The sequence below is a fragment of the Lontra canadensis genome, unplaced genomic scaffold, assembly GCF_010015895.1.
Source record: "Lontra canadensis isolate GAN:19392208 unplaced genomic scaffold, GSC_riverotter_1.0 scaffold48, whole genome shotgun sequence".
Taxonomy (NCBI): domain Eukaryota; kingdom Metazoa; phylum Chordata; class Mammalia; order Carnivora; family Mustelidae; genus Lontra; species Lontra canadensis.
Window position 1 is genome coordinate 14,411,364 of NW_022631042.1, and position 24,861 is coordinate 14,436,224.

Below are 24,861 nucleotides of genomic sequence, written 5' to 3' on the forward strand. Positions count from 1 at the left end.
GGGTCATAGGGTAGTTCTATTTTCAACATTTTGAGGAACCTCCATGCTGTTTTCCAGAGTGGTTGCACCAGCTTGCATTGCCACCAACAGTGTAGGAGGGTTCCCCTTTCTCCGCATCCTCGCCAGCATCTGTCATTTCCGGACTTGTTAATTTTAGCCATTCTGACTGGTGTGAGGTGGTATCTCATTGTGGTTTTGATTTGTATTTCCCTGATGCCGAGTGATATGGAGCACTTTTTCATGTGTCTGTTGGCCATCTGGATGTCGTCTTTGCAGAAATGTCTGTTCATATCTTCTGCCCATTTCTTGATTGGATTATTTGTTCTTTGGGTGTTGAGTTTGCTAAGTTCTTTATAGATTCTGGATACTAGCCCTTTATCTGATATGTCGTTTGCAAATATCTTCTCCCATTCTGTCAGTTGTCTTTTGGTTTTGTTAACTTTTTCCTTTGCTGTGCAAAAGCTTTTGATCTTGATAAGATCCCAATAGTTCATTTTTGCCCTTGCTTCCCTTGCCTTTGGCGATGTTCCTAGGAAGATGTTGCTGCGGCTGAGGTCAAAGAGGTTGCTGCCTGTGTTCTCCTCAAGGATTTTGATGGATTCCTTTCTCACATTGAGGTCCTTCATCCATTTTGAGTCTATTTTCGTGTGTGGTGTAAGGAAATGGTCCAATTTCATTTTTCTGCATGTGGCTGTCCAATTTTCCCAACACCATTTATTGAAGAGGCTGTCTTTTTTCCATTGGACATTCCTTCCTGCTTTGTTGAAGATTAGTTGACCATAGAATTGAGGGTCTATTTCTGGGCTCTCTATTCTGTTCCATTGATCTATGTGTCTGTTTTTGTGCCAGGACCATGCTGTCTTGATGATGACAGCTTTGTAATAGAGCTTGAAGTCCGGAATTGTGATGCCACCAACTTTGGCTTTCTTTTTCAATATTCCTTTGGCTATTCGCGGTCTTTTCTGGTTCCATATAAATTTTAGGATTATTTGTTCCATTTCTTTGAAAAAAATGGATCGTACTTTGATAGGAATTGCATGAAATGTGTAGATTGCTTTAGGTAGCATAGACATTTTCACAATATTTATTCTTCCAATCCAGGAGCATGGAACATTTTTCCATTTCTTTGTGTCTTCCTCAATTTCTTTCATGAGTACTTTATAGTTTTCTGTGTATAGGTTCTTAGTCTCTTTGGTTAGGTTTATTCCTAGGTATCTTATAGTTTTGGGTGCAATTGGAAATGGGATGGACTCCTTAATTTCTCTTTCTTCTGTCTTGTTGTTGGTGTAGAGAAATGCAACTGATTTCTGTGCATTGATTTTATATCCTGACACTTTACTGAATTCCTGTACAAGTTCTAGCAGTTTTGGAGTGGAGTCTTTTGGGTTTTCCACATATAGTATCATATCATCTGCGAAGAGTGATAGTTTGACTTCTTCTTTGCCGATTTGGATGCCTTTAATTTCCTTTTGTTGTCTGATTGCTGAGGCTAGGACTTCTAGTACTATGTTGAATAGCAGTGGTGATAATGGACATCCCTGCCGCGTTCCTGACCTTAGCAGAAAAGCTTTCAGTTTTTCTCCATTGAGAATGATATTTGCGGTGGGTTTTTCATAGATGGCTTTGATAATATTGAGGTATGTGCCCTCTATCCCTACACTTTGAAGAGTTTTGATCAGGAAGGGATGCTGTACTTTGTCAAATGCTTTTTCAGCATCTATGGAGAGTATCATATGGTTCTTGTTCTTTCTTTTATTAATGTGTTGTATCACATTGATTGATTTGCAGATGTTGAACCAACCTTGCAGCCCTGGAATAAATCCCACTTGGTCGTGGTGAATAATCCTTTTAATGTACTGTTGAATCCTATTGGCTAGTATTTTGGTGAGAATTTTCGCATCTGTGTTCATCAAGGATATTGGTCTGTAGTTCTATTTTTGATGGGATCCTTGTCTGGTTTTGGGATCAAGGTGATGCTGGCCTCATAAAATGAGTTTGGAAGTTTTCCTTCCATTTCTATTTTTTGGAACAGTCTCAGGAGAATAGGAATTAGTTCTTCTTTAAATGTTTGGTAGAATTCCCCCGGGAAGCCATCTGGCCCTGGGCTTTGGTTTGTTTGGAGATTTTTGATGACTGTTTCAATCTCCTTACTGATTATGGGTCTGTTCAGGCTTTCTATTTCTTCCAGGTTCAGTTGTGGTAGTTTATATGTCTCTAGGAATGCATCCATTTCTTCCAGATTGTCAAATTTGTTGGCGTAGAGTTGCTCATAGTATGTTCTTATAATTGTCTGTATTTCTTTGGTGTTAGTTGTGATCTCTCCTCTTTCATTCATGATTTTATTGATTTGGGTCCTTTCTCTTTTCTTTTGATAAGTCTGGCCAGGGGTTTATCAATCTTATTAATTCTTTCAAAGAACCAGCTCCTAGTTTCGTTGATTTGTTCTATTGTTTTTTTGGTTTCTATTTCATTGATTTCTGCTCTGATCTTTCTGCTGGGTTTAGGGTTTCTTTCTTGTTCTTTCTCCAGCTCCGTTAGGTGTAGGATTAGGTTGTGTACCTGAGACCTTTCTTGTTTCTTGAGAAAGGCTTGTACCGCTATATATTTTCCTCTCAGGACTGCCTTTGTTGTGTCCCACAGATTTTGAACCGTTGTATTTTCATTATCATTTGTTTCCATGAATTTTTTCAATTCTTCTTTAATTTCCTGGTTGACCCATTCGTTCTTTAGAAGGATGCTGTTTAGTCTCCATGTATTTGGGTTCTTTCCAAATTTCCTCTTGTGATTGAGTTCTAGCTTCAGAGCATTGTGGTCTGAAAATATGCAGGGAATGATCCCAATATTTTGATACCGGTTGAGACCTGATTTAGGACCAAGGATGTGATCTATTCTGGAGAATGTTCCATGTGCACCAGAGAAGAATGTGTATTCTGTTGCTTTGGGATGACATGTTCTGAATATATCTGTGATGTCCATCTGGTCCAGTTTTTGATTTAAGGCCTTTATTTCCTTGTTGATCTTTTGCTTGGATGATCTGTCCATTTCAGTGAGGGGAGTGTTAAAGTCCCCTACTATTATTGTATGATTGTTGATGTGTTTCTTTGATTTTGTTATTAATTGGTTTATATAGTTGGCTGCTCCCACGTTAGGGGCATCGATATTTACAATTGTTAGATCTTCTTGTTGGACAGATCCTTTGAGTATGATATAGTGTCCTTCTTCATCTCTTTTATAGTCTTTGGTTTAAAATCTAATTGATCTGATATAAGGATTGCCACTCCTGCTTTCTTCTGATGTCCATTAGCATGGTAAATTCTTTTCCACCTGCTCACTTTAAATCTGAAGGTGTCTTCGGGTTTAAAATGAGTTTCTTGTAGCAACATATAGATGGGTTTTGTTTTTTTATCCATTCTGATACCCTGTGTCTTTTGGTTGGGGCATTTAGCCCATTAACATTCAGGGTAACTATTGAGAGATATGAATTTAGTGCCATTGTATTGCCTGTAAGGTGACTGTTATTGTATATTGTCTCTGTTCCTTTCTGATCTACTACTTTTAGGGTCTCTCTTTGCTTAGAGGACCCCTTTCAATATTTCCTGTAGAGCTGGCTTGGTGTTTACAAATTCTTTCAGTTTTTGTTTGTCCTGGAAGCTTTTAATCTCTCCTTCTATTTTCAATGATAGCCTAGCTGGATATAGTATTCTTGGCTGCATGTTTTTCTCGTTTAGTGCTCTGAATATATCATGCCAGCTCTTTCTGGCCTGCCAGGTCTCTGTGGATAAGTCTGCTGCCAATCTAATATTTTTACCATTGTATGTTACAGACTTCTTTTCCCGGGCTGCTTTCAGGATTTTCTCTTTGTCACTAAGACTTGTAAATTTTACTATTAGGTGACGGGGTGTGGACCTATTTTTACTGATTTTGAGGGGGATTCTCTGAACCTCCTGGATTTTGATGCTTGTTCCCTTTGCCATATTGGGGAAATTCTCTCCAATAATTCTCTCCAATATACCTTCTGCTCCCCTCTCTCTTTCTTCTTCTTCTGGAATCCCAATTATTCTAATGTTGTTTCGTCTTATGGTGTCACTTATCTCTCGAATTCTGCCCTCGTGGTCCAGGAGCTGTTTGTCCCTCTTTTGCTCAGCTTCTTTATTCTCTGTCATTTGGTCTTCTATATCGCTAATTCTTTCTTCTGCCTCATTTATCCTAGCAGTGAGAGCCTCCATTTTTGATTGCACCTCATTAATAGCTTTTTTTATTTCAACTTGATTAGATTTTAGTTCTTTTATTTCTCCAGAAAGGGCTTTTATATCTGCCGAGAGGGTTTCTCTAATATCTTCCATGCCTTTTTCGAGCCCGGTTAGAACCTTGGGAATCGTCATTGTGAACTCTAGATCCGACATATTACCAATATCTGTATTGATTAGGTCCCTAGCCTTTGGTACTGCCTCTTGTTCTTTTTTTTGTGGTGAATTTTTCCACCTTGTCATTTTGTCCAGATAAGAGTATATGAAGGAGCAAGTAAAATACTAAAAGGATGGCAACAACCCCAGGAAAATATGCTTTAGCCAAATCAGAAGAGATCCCAAATCGTGAGGGGGGGGTGGAATATAAAGAGGTTCAGAAAGAAAAAAAAAAAAGAAAAAAGAAATAAAAAAAGAAAACCAATAATGAAAAAATATAAAAAGGAAAAAAAATATATATATTAGATAAACTAGTTAAAAACCATTAAAAAAGAAAAGGGTAAAAGTTACAAAAATTTAGCAGAAGAAGAGAAAAAAAATTGAAAAAGAAAAAAAATTAAATTAACTGCAAGGCTAAAGAATCATGGGGAGAAAGCCATGAGTTTCGTGCTTTGCATTCTCCTCCTCTGGAATTCCCCAGCTCTCCTTGATATTGAAACTGCACTCCTCGTAAGTGAACTTCGTCCTGGCTGGGTTTCTTGTTGATCTTCTGGGGGAGGGGCCTGTTGTAGTGATTCTCAAGTGTCTTTGCCCAGGCGGAGTTGCACCGCCCTTACCACGGGGCTGGGCTGAGTAATCCGCTCGGGTTTGCTTTCGGGAGCTTTTGTTCCCTGAGCGCTTTCCGTAGAGTTCCGGAGGACGGGAATGAAGATGGCGGCCTCCCAGTCTCCGGCCCGGAGGAGCCGAGAGCCCGGGGCCCCACTCCTCAGTGCGCCCTCAGAGAACAGCGCCCAATTACTCCCGTCTGCCTGGCCTCCGGCCGCGCTCCAAGCTCACCGAGCCTGCGACCAGTTCAAGGTAAGCCCGGTTCTAATTCCTGCAAGCTCTGCGACACTCAGACACCCCAATCCTTCTGTGACCCTGCGGGACCTGAGGCCACACTGGCCCCGCGTGGGCTTCACCCCAGTTAAGCCTCTGGAGCGATGTCCCTCAGCAGAACAGACTTTTAAAAGTCCTGATTTTGTGCTCCGTTGCTCCGCCGCTTGCCGGGAGCCGGCCCCTCCCCCCGCGGTCTATCTTCCCGTCGCTTTGGATTCACTTCTCCGCCAGTCCTACCTTTCAGAAAGTGGTTGATTTTCTGTTTCTAGAATTGCTGTTCTTCTTCTCTTCGATCTCCCGTTGGATTTGTAGGTGTTTGCAATCTTTAGATAAGCTATCTAGCTGATCTCCTGCTACCTGATGTAGTCTCAGCCTGCTACTTCTCCGCCATCTTGACTCCACCTCGAGCTGCTTACAGAAATGTTTAAAAATATTCTCCTATACATTCGTATTTTTTGCACAGTGTGAGTCAGGGTTCAAAGTCATTTTCTTTTTTTCATCTTCAGTTTTGATAGCTCGTTCTCCTGGCATCATTTGTTTTCTTTTTACCGTTGGATTGCTCTGATATTTTTGTCCAAAGTCAAGTGATCATATAAGTGCAGGTCTATTTCTAGGCTCTCTTTTGTGTTCTGTTGATCTATTTGTTGACCTTTATGTTAGTGCCATACTGTTTTCATTACTGAAGCCTTTATAGAAAATCTTTATGTTAGGCAGTGTGAGTCTTCCAGTTTTGTTCTTTTTTCTCAAAATTGCTTTGGATATTCTCATTTCTTTGCATTTGTATATATGTATTTTAGAATCTGCTTGTCAATTTCTACCAAAAAAACTTGATAGGATTATTATTGGGATTGAGTTGTATCTATAGATTGATTTGGGGGAACGAAATATTAATACTATGAGTTCTTCTACTTCATAAACATTATATATCTCTCCATTTATTTTCATCTCTGTTTTCTAAGCAGAAATTTTCAGTGTTGAGATCTTGCATATATTTTGTTAAATTTATTTTAATGTTTTTGATGCAATTTTAAATAGTCTTTTTTCGGTCTGTATTGTTTTTAAAGGTTTATTTATTTAATTTTGAGAGAAAGAGAAAGTGCATGCAGAGGGAGGGGCAGAAGGAGACAAGCAGACTCCCCACTCAGTGGGGAGCCTGATGCAGGGCTCAGTCCTAGGACCCTAAGATCATGACCAGAGTCTAAATCAAGAGTCAAATGCTTACCTGACTGAGCCACCCAGGTGCCCCATGTCTGTCTGTCTTTAATTTCTTCCCACTTTCACTGTCCGGAATGAAGGGACTGGTAAGTAGGTGAATCCCAAAATTTTAAGCAAACTTTTGCTTTAAAAAAAAATGAAAAGCAAAAATAATCTTGTTGCAGCTTAATATATGTCATTACAGATGTCTGCGTATACTTTTCTCTGCTTGGGCAGCAGGGTGTGGAAGAGTGGGAAGAAGCCAAAGCTTCCGAGAAGGTAACCTTTGAGTTAAGGCTTACAGGTTGAGTAAGCCATAGAGATAAGGAGAGTAGCACTCCAGGTAGAGAGAAAAGTACAAGTAGAGCTTCCAGAGAATTTGATTCCTTTAGGGAAGTGCTTACAATTTCTTGCGTGAAGTGGTTCTGAAGAGGGAGGCAGAAGTAGACCATGTGTTAGGTTAGGCAACATTAAAGAGTTTCAGGTGTGTCTACCTGAAGGTCCCAGGAAACTTTAATAAATGATCATATCTCAAATTTGCTTCTCTAAAAAATTTACAGGTGTCTGATGAGATTTCTTTTTTTTTTAGATTATCAATAAATTTCTTTATCTTGTGTGCCTTGTCTTTCTTTGCCCATTCTTCCGGTTGAATTTTAAGGTTTTCATTATGTCTTTAATCACCTTTAAGTTTCACTTTCTAATGTAATATAGGAAAGCCTTTGATTTTTATGTATTCATATGTTTCTCTTTGTAGATGTTCTTTTAAATTCTTCATCGTAAAAAAATTTATTTACCTGCAGTTTCTTCTACTGCATAACCCATTCAAATGGTTTTGTTTCGTTAACTTTTAAAAAATTTATTATTTTTTTAAAAGATTTTTAAGTTTATTTATTTGACAGAAAGAGAGGTAGCTTTGATAGAGAGAGAGGTAGTGAGAGCAGGAACACAGGCAGGGATAGTGGGAGAGGGAGAAGCAGGCTTCTCGGTGAGCAGGGAGCCTGATGTGGGGCTGAATCCCAGGACTCCTGGGACCATGACCAGAGCCAAGGCAGACACTTAATGACTGAGCCACCCAGGTGCCCCTTGTTTTGTTAACTTTTAAATGGAACCTTCAGTATATTTCGATGTATAGATTTCTTTCTCCATGAGCCAGAATGACTATTTAATAGTTTCTTTCTTTTGTAACTGAATTTAGCTGGCATTTTTATCATCTGTAAATATTTTTTGCAGAAAAGCTTAAAAGTACAGGTCAGATGGCTTATAGGTAATAAGTTTTCCTTGATCATTAGTGGGTTTTTTTTTAATTGAACTAATACTTGGTAGTTAGTTAATTTCCTTTCACAGTTAAAATTTCTGACTTCTGATAAATCAGCATTGTGGCCTCTCTGTCCACTTGTGTGGCCCATGAAGATTGGCACACACTCCTCTTCTGTCTGTCTGTTGTTTCTTGTCTCCGCGCGCTGATTATACTTGCCACTTTTTTCCTTCAGTCTGCAGTTGTTTTTCTTATATCACTAGTATGTTTCCCTATATCTCTTTCAAAACCTGGAGAATAAGAGACTTGAAAGGGCCTCGCTTTAAAGAAAGTGGAAGACAGCAGGTCAATATGGAGATGAGTCCCACAAAATTTGAAATCATGCCAGTCCCCCCAAATTGAAAACCAGTCAAAATTTACATAATTTCAAAGCTTTTTGGCCCACATGAATCATAAGTTGTGTTCATGCATGCTTTTGAAATGCAAAGAAACCGAAATACCTGCCTCCTTATTAGGTTTAGTTTTTATTTATATGAGTTTTGATTAATTTATGTGATGTTTCAGAAATACATTTGAATATGGGAGTCTTACTCATGGGAGCTGTTGTGAGGTTTAAATGACTCTATTGTAAATTAAGTACCCCGTAATATGCCCAACTCAGTTTGCACTAACAAAATTACTCATTTTGCTATTAGGTTAATATGTGGTATATATAGTATTATATACATGGTCATAGGTGGGATTAGTTAATACTTGTGTTCTTTGTTCTTGTGTGTTTTTGGACAGTTAATGTCAGGATTATGCTAGTTTTATTTAGTAATATGATAGCTTTTTTTTTATGTTCTAGGGTAGTTTACAAGATTTTATCTTTTTTTTTTCCCTCAAATTTTGAAATACTGAGCAAACTGTCTTGCTGTAGTTCCTTTGCTAGGTAATTCTTTGTCAACTGTTTTACTTTTCTTTTTAGGATGGTTCATTCTAACCAGGCCATCATCTTCTTGATATATCAAGAATACTAAAATATTTCCAGAGTATTACTTTTATGATGCTCAAATGTAATTAGTGTTAAGTATCATTTGTAGCTTGAAAAATAACCTCTCCTATAGTGGTACATTTATTTCTTTCTTAATCTCTCTCTCCCCAGTCTAGGTTTACCTATTTGCCTATTTCTTGGGTTTAATTTATATATTTTAAATCTGTGGAAATGTTCATCCATGTACAAAAATAGAGAGTTGAGTATAATGAATCACATTGTACCCATTCCCCAGCTTGAAACATTTACCATTCTCCTTTAGGACTTATTTATTAATCGTACTTACTGTTTTTTCTTTTTTGATATTTTTCCCTATAAGATACATGTAGTTTTTGTAGTCTTAAAATTTAAGTGCCTATTTTTAAAATTTTATTGCTTACTTAAAAAGTAATTAAGGTACTTTAAGAAGTGAATTTGATGATAAGCACAACTTTGACAGCTTTCCACTGCTTTTACTGTCATTTAAAAAAAATTATACAACCCAATTTATTTATTTATTTATTTATTTATTTATTTTTTTCAGAGTAAGATGTTTTACTTTCATTGAATCTACTTCTCATCCTGAGAGGAGAAAATGGATATTTGCATTGAACATCAGAGAGTTTGGCATGTTCTTACCTAAATGCTTCATTAGTTGGACATTTTCAGAATTAATTTTTTTTAAGATTTATTTATTTATTTGAGACAGAGAGAGAGAGAGAATAGACATGCACAGGCAGGCAGGTGAGAAGGACAGAGGGAGAGAGAGAATCTCAAGCAGACTCCATGCCAAGTGTGGAGCCCGACCTGGGACTTGATCCTAGGAACCTGAGATAGGTCCTGACCCAAAATTAAGAGTCAGATGTTTAACCAGCTGAGCTACCCAGATGCCCCTTCAGAATTCTTTTATAAACAACTCTCTAAACATTTTCCTAAGGTCTTGGTGTTGTTTTTTAAATATTAAAAATTTTTAAATATGTTTACTTTAGTATTTTAGAAAATAGTGCTCTGATTGTGTTGTTTTTTTCTATGTACAGTTCCTAATTACAAGACTTATTGAATTAGATTTTATTTAGCAATATAGTTTTATGCTAAATTTTATAAGCATAACATATCATATCCTCAAAAAAGCATATTGTCTGTGATTGAGGGGTTAAATAATTATCAGTCTTTAAAAAATTATGTATTCAAATAATCTGCATCCATATGTATGTCTTTAAAATACCAAATAGAGTTTTTTTAGAAAAGTAAACTGTCAACACTTCCATTTCATTTTCTAAGCTTTTACATTTTCTTCAATTTTAAGATGGGCTTTTTTCCTCTGTTCTTTCTGGTAGGGGATACATTATTGATACTGAGTGGTAAATCTTAAATCTGATTACAAATGTATTATACTTCTCAACTTTTAGAAATCCAAATATTAGCTATACTGGCGAAGTTGAGAGGATATATGTCAGAATCTATATACTTCTTAAGAACCTTTTGCTGAACTTTCCCTGCTTTTTAGTGGTTATAAATTAATAATCATACTTAAATACTTGTAGGTCAGATTTTTAAAAAAGCGAATGTACTGTATTACCATTACAGAGTCAAGTTCAGTGATTCTAGCTTTGTTTTGAGCCTGATAACTGTGGTCCTCTTAATAATTTACTTTCAGTAAATTATTGATAACTGCATGTAAGTTCACAAATCAGTGCGATACATTACGTTAATAAAAGAAGAATGAAAACCATATGATCCTCTCAATAGGTACAGAAAAAGCATTTGACAAAATATATCATCCTTTCTTGATAAAAACTCTCCACCATGTAGAGATAGAGGGAACATACCTCAGCATCATGAAAGCTGTGTATATGAAAGACTCACAGCAAATATCATCCTCAGTGGGGAAATCTGAGAGCTTTTCTCCTGGGGTCAGGAACAGGACAGGGATGTCCGTTCTCACCACTGTTGTTTATCATGTGAGTTGTTAAAGATATATTGGAAAAATACTGGAGTGAAAGTACAACTTTCTATAATTCTCTTTTGCTTTTGGAATGTCACCACTTGCCCATGATACGTAAGATATGGTAATATTTAAAGGTGACTATCTCTAAGGTGGTATCTGAATGGTATCTCTAGGAGTTCTCAAAGAGCAGTGCTTTTGTGGGTCATCAGGAGACATCCAGACACCCACTTCCCCAAAAGTTTCTTAGTGGCATCACACTGACTTTGTTAATGTTATAGTCCAGCCCTCTTGTTGCCGGAGAAACCTGTTTTGTCTCCATCTGTTGCCAGAGTCCCGTGGAGAGTGACTCTGCCTCATGTGGGTCAACTCACATCCCCAAATCTTCAGTGAACATTCAGTGTAGACTGAATGACTATCTCAAGCTGAACAATCTCTTGTTTCTCTACCTACACTGTGACTTTTTTTTTTCGAAGATTTTATTTATTTGAGAGAGAGACAGTGAGAGAAAGCATGAGAGGGGAAGTCAGAGGAAGAAGCGGACTTCCCTTGGAGCTGGGAGCCCAATGTGGGACTCGATCCCGAGACTCCGGGATCATGACCTGAGCCGAAGGCAGTTGCTTAACCAACTGAGCCACCCAGGTGCCCTACACTGTGACATTTTAATAAGAAACAGAGTAACACGGAGGACATTAGGAGAAGGAAAGGAAAAGTGAATTGGGGGAAATTGGAGGGGGAGATAAACCATGAGAGACTGTGGACTCTGAGAAATAAACTGAGGGTTTTGGAAGGCAGGGGGTCCTGGGGAATGGGTGAGCCTGGTGGTGGATATTAAGGAGGGCATGTGTTGCATGGATTAGAAAAGAAAAAAAAAAACAAACAGAATTTTAGGATGGTAGGAGGCATGCCAGGAATTATTAAATTGTTCAGTGACAAAAGGCACTGATGATACCCTTGCGCCGTCATATCAGTCATAGGAATAATCTGGCCTGCGGACTGGAGATACTTAAAATCCAACGAGCAAGGTGCTCCCCCTTGAAGATGCCAGCCTAGACACAGCTTCTATTTGCTGTGACACTCCTGTTCCTGTGCTTTCTGAACTGACCCATCCCCTTTCTGATGGGCATATTTCCTCCTCTGCTCTTGAGAGCTGAATGCATGCCCTGTCAGTGTTCTCCTATCTTGTCTTGCAAACCATTTTGCTCCTTCAGGGACACCGTATATCTACTCTGATTCATTGTGTGTGATTTTAGAGTTGAACTCTCAGAGAGCAGTCTTTTTTTTTTTTTTTTTTTCATAGTAACAGTATTCATTGTTTTTTGCACCACACCCAGTGCTCCATGCAATCCGTGCCCTCTCCAATACCCACCACCTGGTTCCCCCAACCTCCCACCCCCTGCCCCTTCAAACCCCTCAGATTGTTTTTCAGTGTCCGTAGTCTCTCATGGTTCACCTCCCCTTCCAATTGCCCTCAGAGAGTAGTCTTAACTATAATTGTTTCACACATCTCCCCTCTGCTCCCCCATTGTAGCCCTGATGATATGGGAAGATCTGTAAAAAGCCTTGCAGACCTTCATACATGCACATACATTGTTTTCTTTTTCTTTTTTAAGTATTTCACTCAGTAGTCAAATTAATAGGGATCTACTGGCAAAATTTGACTCTGACCGAGGAGTTAATTTTTATTTGTACCAAACAATAGGGTGATGTTATTTAAATGCTTTATAGAGTTTTTATTTAATCCTTTGCAATAACTGATTTTTGCCCCCAGATTTCTCTATCCAGTAATCTGTATTTCTCTCTATCCAGTAATATCCTGTTGTTTCAGCTGCTGATTTGAATGTGATAGATAGGTATTTTAAAACTCAATCCAATATTCATCTATTTTGTTTCTTAAATTCCACATATGAGTGAAATCATATGGTATTTGTCTTTCTCTGACTGACTGACTTTGCTCATCATAATGCCCTATCGCTCCATTCTGCAAATGGCAAGATCTCATTCTTTTTGATGGCTGTGGAGAACAAACTGAGGGCTGCCTGTGGGCGTTGGGCTAGCTGGGTGATGGGCATTAAGGAGGGCACTTGTGATAAGCACTGCGTGTTATAAGTGATGAATCACCGAATTCTACTCCTGAAACCAATATTACACTGTATGTTAACTAACTAAAATTTAAATAAAAGCCTGAAACAAAATAAAAGATAATAAAATTCAATCCAGTAGCCTAATTTTTAGAAACATTTTTCTAGACATTGTATTTAGTTTGAAGTATATATGGCATAAAGTAAGCCAAGACTTTTTTGAAATGTGGACATAGTGGTAGTGGGCAATTTGTCAAAAAAAGTTGGTTTGATCTTGGGTTTGATCTTAGTGCTTTGATGCTCAGGTTCTCCAGCTCAGGAAGCAGGAGTGTTGTCCAAAGGTGTCAACTCCTTAAACTTGTCCCCTGCTAGTCTTTCTGAAGCCACTTTTATCAGAGTTCTGCCTGGCTTTTACTTTCCAGGGTAGAATCAACAACATGAAGTATAGGACAATGAATTGTACTTTTTTCTTTGTTTAGAACATGTTATCTACAAACAACTTTGGAATTTTAAAAAAATATAAGCAGCCTCATTGAAGCAAACATTAAGTAGAAATTTTTATTTTAGGAGAGGTTAATAATTGATTGCATTTGACATGTAGGTTATCGAGCTCTTCTTTGACATGGCAGAACTTTGCTCATCTCATACTGATATCCTTAAAATATGAAGGTAGTTTTATGTTTTCTGATACTTCAAATTAGCTGTGGCTTCCTTTCCACCTCCTCTCTTTCTGTGTATATTTATTTTCTAAAGACTCTATGTCTCTTATACTAGCAAGGCGTGTTAGGTTACCTCCTCAGTATTCCTATTTCCCAGTTCTAGTTGTTTCATCTTGGAACCTTTAGGCTCTAGACAGGATTTTATCACAGTAAACTAGGTCTTATCCCATGTGGGCCTTGCAAGAGGCTAGCTAGCTTGGGCTGTTCCCTGCTCCCAAAGAAACCCAGTCCTAGGATAGAGTGGGCATAGCTGAGGTAGTCCTGTCTTTAGGGACTCTTAAATTCGGTACCTGCATCCCCAAGTCCATTTAAACACCCGCTGATGTACCTCCTATTTCCTTCTAGTAATCTGGAAGGAGGCTGAGTGACGGGGAGGAAAGAAGTAGAAGACCTCAGTTTTAATCCTAAAATATATCTTAAAATATCTCTTAGGTGGGCACGTCCCTATAATCCACAGAGGCCTCAGATTCTTCCTTCTTTTTTTTTTAATCTTTAAGCGTACGTTTGTTTTATAGACAAAAATAACTTTAATAACAAACATGAAGAAAGCTTTGAAACAATATGATGAGTCTTCAGGTGTTAATGCATCTTCTTGCCTTTAAAACAAGAGAGTGGAACTAGATTAGAGTGAAAAACTCAAATGCCTCCAGGCTAGGTCAAAACTGAGGCCAAGTGGAAAGGGCATCTTACCGCCTCTAAGGAGGTCAGCAGCTTCTTGGCCTTATTGTCATGGTAAGGAAATGCAGGCCTAGTGGTTCTATGTTTAACTTTTCAAGAAAAGCTAGAAATCTGGATTTTTACATGAAAATTCATTATTTAAAATGTCCGCAATTAGTTCAAAATCTTGAGCAACACTGTGCAAGACCAAGCAAAACATGTCTGTAAGGCAACTCTGCTCCCTAGGCCTTTGGTTAAGATGATGGCTAAAGTCTGTCTGAAAGAAATGGTTTTAGTGTCTGTTATTCTGACACTCTCTTCAAGGAGAACATACAGTGTCCTGGCTGTTGCCAGAAGTAGTGCAGAGAAGGAGGCTGGGTAGTTCGGTTGAAAGATGTGGTTTGATGCCACCAGTGGGTGCCCAGAGGCTCTCTCTCCTCCTCTAGGAAGGTACAAGAAACTGTGGGACTCCTATATGACGCTAGCGGTGGTAGCCAGTGCCCAGAGAAGCTCCTCTTTACCATCTAATAGTATCAATTCTGTGCTGAAGCCCATGGAGTTGAAGTTGTGGCTCAGCTTTGCACCCAGCCTGGGGATGGGTGCCGTGGCAGAATCCTGGAGATGTAAGCAATTCCTCTTGGAAACAGAAAGGATCCGAGTTCTTTTTGTTTTGTTTTGTTTTTTTCCACGTGGGAAGGATGTCATCATTTAAGAAGCTACCAACATAGGTGGGACAGAATTCTTCTCCAATTCTGGTAGTATGGAATTAAGGAAAGAGAATTAAGTCAAAGAGCAGCATGTTGATGCTGTAAGCACTGCTGAAGTGGCCCCAGGGAGCCAACATACGGTCTGTCCCTAACCTGTGGTGTCCCTAGAACAACCAGTGGAGAAATTAGAATGAATCATAGGTTCTTGCCAGTCATACAATCAGAGCATGCATTGGAAAAGTGAATATTCATCAATTAGCCTATTTTTGCTAATCCAACAACTCTAAATCTCACCTGGGTCTCCTTTGTGAAGCTAACGAAAGCAGTAATCCCTCTTTCTAGAAAAATGCCCGTAGTAAAGTATGGTTTCTGTTGGGACAATTCACCTTTGCCATCTTCATGTGAAAGCATCAATAGACCGGAAGAATGGGTGTGGTGGTGTTCCAATAAAGCCCGGTATTCAAAAACAGGCAGCAGGCCATATTTGACCTTCAGGCTACAGTTTGTCAACCCTGGGTTTAGAACATTGATAGCTGTGCTAGATTGGAGTATTAATCAGCAAATATGCATTTACATTCTCCTGCTCTTTGAGTGGAGTATACATGCTAGCTCTGCTGCCCTTGGACATGGCTTGAGGTATACTTTGGCTAGTAGACTATGAACAGACAGCATGTATACAGAAATTTTAAATGTATTTACATGATCTAGCTTGTTTCCTGTGCTCTTGCCGTGAAAAGAACATGACCCACACAGTCCTGGTCCAAGGAGGAAGACGAAGATCAGACCTAGATCCAACACACAGTTTGAAGCCAAGTTCACCTGCCTCCAGAAGCAGTTTCCCAGCTGAGCCCCCACTAGAACAGCTGAACTTCAGGCAACCTATAGACCCGTGTGCTTGAGAATGAGGGTAGATTGTGTTAAGCCACCGAATTTTGGGGAGGTGTCAATATAGCGTGATTGTAGAAGTAGCTGGCTAATATTATAGTTATTCATCTAGAGAGGAAGACATGAATCTCATTTTTAATAACTGAAGCAACAAAAGGAGATTCTTATCTCCTCACACAAATCCCAGAAAATGATAAGGAGATGTTTTTCCTTTTTAAGAATAATTCTCCACCCTACTCCTCCTCCCCCATACTTTCCCCATGGTTGGATTAAATCTTGAATTACAGATTTAGGTTCTGGTGCATACAGCTAATCAATGCTTAACACCATCTTTAGAGAGGCTTAGTTTTCCTTAAGCCAACCCCAGAGAAGTTCTCGGTACCAAGAACTGAATGTTTAATACTTCCAAAATTATATCTGGAAGACTGTCTGAGCTCTTCCTTAGGGGGGAAAAATAGTTGTAGTCTCTTCAGAGAATGTTGAAAGCTGACTCTGTGCTAATTTTTGTGATAGATGGTAGAATTAACTTAGTTGACCAGTTGTATTGTTTCTGCTGTGTGCCCTATATTGTGGTAGTCCACGGGGCACAGGAGTGTGCAAATCAAATTCAAGGCCTTCATGGAGCATAGTGACTAGCAGGAGAAACAGGCAAATAAATGGATAATTAGGGCACACTGTGGTAAGCAGTAGCAGAAGTGGCATATCCACAGTCCTAGGGGAACTTGGAGGAGATGTACTTGACCTTGCCTGGAGATTAGAATCTGGGGAGCATTTCAGTGAAGTCTTCCTAAAGGAATTCACACTTGAATCTTTGGGGATTCAAACAGTGTTAGCATGAAGTCCTATGACCATAGAGTAGAAAGGTATCCTTTTCTATACATTAAAAGGAAATATCCTTTTAATGTATACATTAAAAGGAAGCTCTCTCCCTTTCAGGATTTCCCTCTGTCCTAAATCTGATAGGAAGCTGCTCACAACAGTCTGCTTTGGGTAACTATTGTTGAAGGTATGCAAGTATCTGTAAATTCTAGCTAGTCAGCAGTTGTGTGCATGCCCCTGAAAAATAGTGTAATGATTCTCATTTCTCAGGGCAGGTGTATGTCATTGTATGATGTCAGGTTTTAGTTTGAAATAGCCTCAGATTTCTAGGGTAGGTGTTTTTGCTTCGTTATCATTTTTTATTCATGAGGAGTGGGTTCAGGGAAGGAGGACTGGATGAGATTGAGAAAATGATCTAATTACCTTAGAAGTGATTTCTTCCTAGATACAGTCCTGAGTTTCCATTGTGAATTTATTGGATTGTCTATACAGTTTAGTAGACCAAAAATTTAAATTAATTTTTAAATATACTTGCTAATAGATTATTAGATTGACTTAAAAACTACTTGGATTGCTTTTTCTTATGTAGAATGCATGGCTACAAAAATATGTCTGTATTTATCCAGGTTGAAATTTAGAGATCAACTGCGGTATCTTTTTGAACTTTGAAATGTGTGTTTCACCTCAGAAAACACAGTTACATTCCTTTTTACTTATTGTTCCAAAATTAACTCTTAGAAGCCTGGCAGATAAATTTAGTGTTTTGAGAGCTTTGTTTTAAGAGCAACTGTACTGGGGAATATACCACTGGTATTCCTTCCCCTAGAATGGTAATGATCTCATTGAGAAATAAATTGTATAGAAATGCTTTCAATTTTTGGAAATTTGTATTTTATTTTACAAAGCACTGAATTGGACTCCTATTGAGCTTTTCAAAATGTCTAAGGTGATGTTATCTACTGTCACCCAGATGTGTTGAGAAGGGAGGGAAGAGCCTTATAGAGTCCTGGGACATCTGTCCAGGACTATAACAATTTTACATTTTAATATAATCCTTCCTACTGTAAATACAATATGTGCAAAATAGGGAATCTGAAAATATGGAAAAAGTAAAAGTGCGGGGGATCTGATATCAGGCGAAGATAATCAGTACTAAGATTTGGTATGTTTCATAGATACATTCTTGTAAAAATTTGGTTTTATTTTTATGAAGTTGTGAACATACTCTGTGTTTCATTTAATATTTAGATTTTAGTCAAGTTACTATTAAAACAAACATTTTTCTAAGTTACACATACTTTCTAAGTATTTATTTTAATCACTACTGTGGCTGTACTATGATTTATCTAATCCCTTGTTAGATATTTAGATTGTTTTCTAGTTGGAACTGTTATAGACGTATAATGATAAAGTCTCCTTATCATGTAGAGATATCATGTAGAGACATGTAGACAATATATGTGTACATACATAGGCGTACAGCATTTTGAATATTCACAAATCAATACACTGCTGAAGCCACTACCTACATCAGTAGATTATAACTAAGTGGGCAGAGCCATGTAGCACTACTCAGGCCAAGAAGTGGAATTTGACCAAACTTGTGAGCTCTAGTTGCTATTCCCTCCCTCTTGCTCGAAGATAATCATTAAGCCAACCTCTAATGACATAGATTTGAACATTCTCTTCTTTATCCGGCCATTGCCAGTCACTGGCAAAAGCAAAGAGAACTAGTGCATTCTTCCTGGATCTGGACAAGAGTGGCACATGAGGGATGCCTGGGTGGCTCAGTTGGTTAAGCAGCTGCCTTTGGCTCAGGTCATGATCCCAGGGTCCTGGGATCGAGTCCCTCATTGGGTTCCTTGCTCAGCGGGGAGCCTGTTTCTCTCTCTGCCTCTGTCTGCCACTCTGCCTGCTTGTGTTCTCCTTATTTCCTCTCTCTCTCTCTCTCTCTCTCTGACAAATAAATAAATAAGATCTTAAAAAAAAAAAAAAAGAGTGGCACATGAATTTCCACTTGCATTCCATTGGCCAAAGAAAGGCACACGAGGTCAGTAGAGCCTGGGGTATAGAATCTCCGATGGGGAGAGGTACTATAGGAGGGAAGCAGGAATGTTTGGCAAACAGTAATGCCATCTACCATACTGTTTCATGACTTCGCATCATTCATGAAGAGATCAGACCACTTAGGTGACTAATCTTTTAGTTGTATTGTAGAAGCACATCTTGGTCTTGGAGAAGGGGGTTCCTGGATCTCTAGATAGAGCTGTAACTTGTGTAATTAGCACAGAGGTGTTTGGAGAATGCTGAACTTTAGGGGTGAGTATACTTCTTTTCCAAGAAGAGACCTGGAAACATGCTTATTCATTATGAGGTGATGAGGAAATGCTAAAGTCAGTTTATTAGATACTTTCTTTGGTGGAAAGCAATTCCTCTTTAGGAAACACATTTTTCCTGTCTTGTTTACACATTCTGGTTACGAACTCTCTGGGGAGCTTTCAGGAAATGGATTCCTGGTTCAGGAGTAATGACAACAGTTGGAAAGGTTTTCTCCAGGGCCCAGCAAAGGAACCAGCCTTCAGGTTATCACTGAGACCCTTCTTGATGTGGTTGGCATCCTGTCTTCTGTCTTTAATTCCGTAAATTGCATTCTTTATTTCATTCATTTCTGAATGAAATAAAGCTCTTTTGTAATATTGATAACATCAAGAATTGCTTCTCATTTCACTTTCTCTTCATGTCTTCATCAGAACAAATGTCTTCAGTTAAGACACTGTTTCTCAGAGAAACAGTTGCCCAGTGGTGGGGGTGGCATGGTCGTCTTAGGTGAGCTCTGATTTAACACAAAACTCTCTTCTCTCTAGGGATGGTGAAGTTGGAGAAAGGCTCCTTTAACCCTCCTCCAGGATGAACCCCCTGCAAGAAGACATGGAGAACGTTCTCACAGGGAGCCAGAGCTCTCACGCTTCTTTGCGCGATGTTCATTCCATCAACCCCACACACCTCATGGCCAGGATCGAGTCTTATGAAGGAAGGGAAAAGAAAGGGATATCTGATGTCAGGAGGACTTTCTGTTTGTTTGTCACCTTTGACCTCTTATTTGTAACATTACTCTGGATAATAGAGTTAAATGTAAGTGGCTTTCCCCATGACTCTACATAAGATTTGTTTCCAGACACAAGAAACAATTTTCTTATTTCTCTCATCATTTCTTTCTTATTTAGTGAATACTGTCCTTTTTCCAGAGGGAGTAATATTGCTCTTTTCCAGCTGATTTTGACTTTTCTTGTTCTGTACTGTCATGTTTTAAAGCAGAGCTCATTCATTTAAAACTCACTTTGGAAGTTGAATTCACGGTATTTTGCTCTACATCAGGAGTTAGCAAACTATAGCCTGGGGCCCAAATTCAGCTGGCCTGTTTTTTTTTTTTTTTTTTTTTTTAAAGATTTTATTTATTTATTTGACAGAGATTACAAGTAGGCAGAGAGGCAGGCAGAGAAAGAGGAGGAAGCAGGTTCCCTGCTGAGCAGAGAGCCCGATGTGGGGCTTGATCCCAGGACTCTGAGATCATGACCTGAGCTGAAGGTAGAGGCTTTAACCCACTGAGCCACCCCGGCGCCCCATAGCTGGCCTGTTTTTATAAAGTTTTATTGGAACACAGCCCTGTCCTTACTGTTTGCCTATTGTTTATGGCTGGCTTTTGTGCTAAGTGGTTGAGTTGAATATTGGGCCACAAAGGCAAAAGTATTTATTTCCTGGCCCTTTTCTTGCCTCTGGAATATATTTTAGAAGTTACATCTACTTTTCTAATCCCCATGTTTAAGATTTTCCATACATTAATCTTTATTTTTTCACAAAGATATTATTAATATTTTATTGAAAAATGTTCTAGAACAATTCGGAGGTTTGTCCCCTTCTCCTCAAGTCTTTGCAGTTACATTGCCAAATAAAATTATCTAGACCAGTAAGTACTGTCCAATGGCAATATAATGTAAGCCTCATAGATGATTAAGTTCTCTAGTTGCTATATTAATAAATGTAAAAATAAACAGATAAAATACATTTTAATAATATATTTTATTTAACCCAATATGTCTGTTTCCCCCCAAAGCCTTGGCTCTGTTTACATTCCTTACCAACAAATAGGTAACTCTTCCAGAATGCTTCCCTCACAGGGAAGAATTGTTTAAAATCAAACAAGCCAGTGATAGGACACAGTAATTTAGAGTATCTCTTTTTATTATTTGTTCCACATGTATACATTAAAGACAATATTTAAATTAATGTATTTTTCAAAGGAGTAACATGTTTTCCAAAATTGAAAACTAGTTTCGAATCTAATCCATCATTTAACAGGAAAGCACAGTAGCAGTTTTCAGGGAGCTCACGTAAAAGTTATTTTAATAACAGCACAAAATCAAAGTATTTATTGATTTACCACTAATATCCCTCCCTGCTTTTAAGTGATGCAAATCATGGGGGTAGAACTGTGGTGGGGTTCATGGATCACACTCTCACTTCCCCCCTTTCTTACTGCTTCAACGAAATTGAAATGGAAGTGAAGTGGACTGCACACTGTTCTGTACATCAGAGGGGGTCAGTGTTCATCTGTGTGCAACATGTTATAAATGAAAAATCACCAGACCTAGTAATTAAGAAATAAAAATTTCTGTTAAATTTTTTATTGAAATATAATGAACAGTGTTATCACAGTTTCAGGTATACAACATGAGTCAACATTTCTCTGCATTACTCAGGGCCTGTAATCAGTGTGGTCATCATCTGTCTCCAAGGAACCTTACTGCTATCTTGCTGACTGTATTTCCTGTGCTGTACTTTTTATCTCTGTGATTTACTTACTTGTCACTGGAAGTTTATACCTCTTAATCCCCTCTATCTGTTTCACTCATCACCCTACCCAACTTCTCCTCTGGCAACCATCAGTTTGTTCTCTGTATTTAAGAGTCTGCTTTTTGGTTGTCTCTTTTTACTTTTTGAAGATTTTATTTATTTATTTGAAAGAGAGAGACATAGAGAAAGAAGGAGCACAAGCAGGGGGAGTGGGAGACAGAGAAGCAGGCCTCCTGTGGAGCAGGGAGCCCAATGTGGGGCTCGATCCCAGGACTCTGGGATCATGACCTGAGCTGAAGGCAAAGGCTTAATGACTAAGCCATCCAGGCACCCCTGTTTGTCTCTTTTTTGGTTTGTTCATTTGTCTTATTTCTTAAATTTCACATATGAGTGAGATCACTTAGTATTTGTCTTTCTCGGAGTGACTTAATTTCACTTAGCATATAATAACCTCTAGGTTCATCCATATTGTTGCAGATGGCAGGATCACATTCTTTTTTATGGCTAATACTCTGTGCGTGCGCGTGTGTGTGTGTATATATAACATATCCATTCATCTGCTGATAGACATATCCATATCTTGGCTATTGTACAATGCTGCAGTAAACACAGGAACATATATATCTTTTCAAATTGCCCCAGTTGTAAAATAAAAAGATCATACAAGACTGTTTGATCTTAGGGTGCCTGGGTGGCTCAGTGGGTTAAGACTCTGCCTTCGGCTCAGGTAATGATCTCAGGGTCCTGGGATCACGCCCCATGTTGGGCTCTCTGCTCAAGGGGGAGCCTCCTTTCCCCCCTACCCCGCCTCCTTGTGATCTCTCTCTCTGTCAAATAAAATCTTAAAAAAAAAAAGAATATATGATCTTTAGGATAGCACATCTTGTCTTAGCAAGCTTTTATTTTTTTATTTTTAAATTTTTTTTAAACATTCAATTTCTAGTTCTGTTTTAGTTGTCAGTCCTGACCTGGGTTTTTCACTACATACCCTCCCTTTACTTTTGTGGTCTGTCTGTAAATCTCTAATCACTCAAATACATTGTTCTTTTTTCATATCTATACATTTACTGAGTCCCAGGGCATAGGCTTCAGATTCAGGTATGGCAAGTTCCACAGAAAAATCATATGAGAGTTGAAGTTTAGCTGAGGAGATAGAACGCATATACTGACTTGTGGCATTGGTCTTGAAAAGAGAAAAGAAATCGCACAAACGTTGTTTAGGTCTTCAGAAGAGCAATGGAACCCAGCTGTACTATGCAATTATAACCGTAACCAAAATATTTTGTCTTCATATGTGACTTCCACATTAGCTGATTTTCCTCCTTGCTTCAAGGAAACAAGATGCCGAGGCCAAAAATGAAGACGCATCCTTGATTAATTTGGGTGTTTGTTTTGTATTTCTCACACTCCATATCCAGTTGAAAAGTAAGCCCTGTCAGATCTGTCTGCTAAATGTATCCAAAATGTGACCTCGCCTCTCCATTTCTACAGTTGCCCCCTCAACCCAGCCGGTGCTATTGCTCCTCCAAGCTACTGTACCAGAGGCCCAACTGGTTTGCCTGCTTCCACCCTTGCCCTCCTAGTACCCATTCTCCTCACAGAAGCCAGAGGAATATTTCTTTATTTCTTCATTTTAAAGATTTTATTTATTTATTTAACAGAGAGAGACACACAGCAAGAGAGGGAACACAAGCAGGGGGAGTGGGAGAGGGAGAAGTAGGCTTCCCACTGAGCAGGGATCCCTATGTCTGGCTTGATCCTAGGACCCTGGGATCATGACCTGAGCCAAAGGCAGACACGTAATGAATGAGCAACCCTGGTGCCCTCTAGAGGGACTTTTAAAAGTAAAAACAAATCAGGTAGTTCTACTTTCTTTTTATAACCCTTCACAGCCCTAGCAGGGCACTTTGAATAAAAATTGCCTAACTTGGCTTGTATAGCTCCAAGAAGCCTGTCCAGACTTCCTTCCCCACTCTCTGTTCCCAGCCCACCCAGATCATCCCAGACTTGCCTCCTGGTCTCACAATGGAACAAGCTGCCTTCAGTCTTGGACCTTCATATGAGTTGTTCCTTCTACACGAAATGGTTCATTTCTTTTATCTTGATGCAGAGTCTGACTACTTATCTTGCTGGTGTCTGTCAGTTTAAATATCACCACAGGGAAGGCTTCCATTTACCACCGGTCCCAGAGCAGTCAACCGTTACTCATTCTGTCTGTCCCGCTCTCCTGCTTTGTTCTCTGTAGAGCACTTATTTTCTTGTTTGTCATCTCTCCTTGCTAGAATGTAAGTTCCAGAAAGACAGAGATACGGTTTTGTTTACTAAAGAATTTATTGTATTTAGGATCATACTTGACAATAAGTGTTCAACAAATAAAGAACAACAAACAAATGAATTGATAAAGGTCTTGTGGCAGTGGTTTACCAGTTGGATTACGTTAGGGACAGATTGGCTCTGAAGCTATGAAAGGAATCCCATGTAAGGTAGTAGGAATAGAAAGGAAAAAAACTGATTTGAGAGACATACTCATAAAAAATAAGTATGCTGATAGACTTACGGATATGCTGATTTTATTATCCCTCGTGTCCAGAAATGACTCTTAAGATTTCTAATGATGGAAGGTAGAAGAATGGGCGGGCTCTGTCAGAACTGTGAGGAGAGGTTCCATATGAAAATAAGATGAGTCTATGGGGCACATTTTGAGACAAAGATTTTGAAATAAGGAATTTAGAGTACAAGTTGGAGCTAGAGATGTAGATTTTAGATTTCTCTATTTAAAGGTAACACAAAATCAGAGTCTTTTATTATTATTTTTTAAAGATTTATTTATTTTATAGAGGGAAAGAGTGGGAGAGCACAAGTGGGGGAAGGGGCAGAGTGAGAGGGAGAATCCCAAGCAGACTCCATGCTGGGGGTGGAGCCCGATGTAGGGAGCTGAAACCAAGAGTTGGTTGCTTAACTGACTGAGCCCCCAGGTGACCCCTTCCCCCAGTCAGGGTCTTTTAAAGTACAGATGTCATAGAAACCCTTTTTCTACTGGCTGTTTATTAAAGACTGTATCAGCAGGTTCATTGCTGTTCTCTCAGCTAGGAGGGTAGTCTCTGTGCCTTAGAGAACCCCTCTTTGCTATAAATCATTTGGAATAATTTTTTTAAAGATTTTATTTATTTATTTGAGAGAGACAGTGAGAGAGAGAGCATGAGAGGGGAGGTCAGCAGGAGAAGCAGACTCCCCATGGAGCTGGGAGCCCGATGCAGAACCAAATCCTAGGACTCCGGGATCATGACCTGAGCTGAAGGCAGCCGCCCAACCAACTGAGCCACCCAGGTGCCCTGGAATAATCATTTTTTAAATATTTTAGATAGTGCTAAGTTTTCTTAATCTGGAGAGACACAGTGAGAAGACTACATTGGTTTTCTCTTTGCTCCCAAGTTTTCCATTCTATTTTCTTATA

The 24,861-nt window shown here is 38.9% G+C and overlaps 1 protein-coding gene across 4 annotated transcripts in view; it reads left to right on the top strand.

Annotated features, from left to right (window-relative positions):
- Window positions 1-24,861, top strand: part of STARD3NL (STARD3 N-terminal like) — a 60,167-nt gene that overhangs the window by 15,890 nt on the left and 19,416 nt on the right. For all 4 annotated transcript variants that reach the window (XM_032873426.1, XM_032873425.1, XM_032873428.1 and 1 more), the window contains one exon: window positions 19,421-19,688. In XM_032873426.1, coding sequence (XP_032729317.1) covers window positions 19,464-19,688 — 225 coding nt within the window. In that variant the 5' untranslated portion in view covers window positions 19,421-19,463. The remainder of the gene's footprint in view (window positions 1-19,420; window positions 19,689-24,861) is intronic.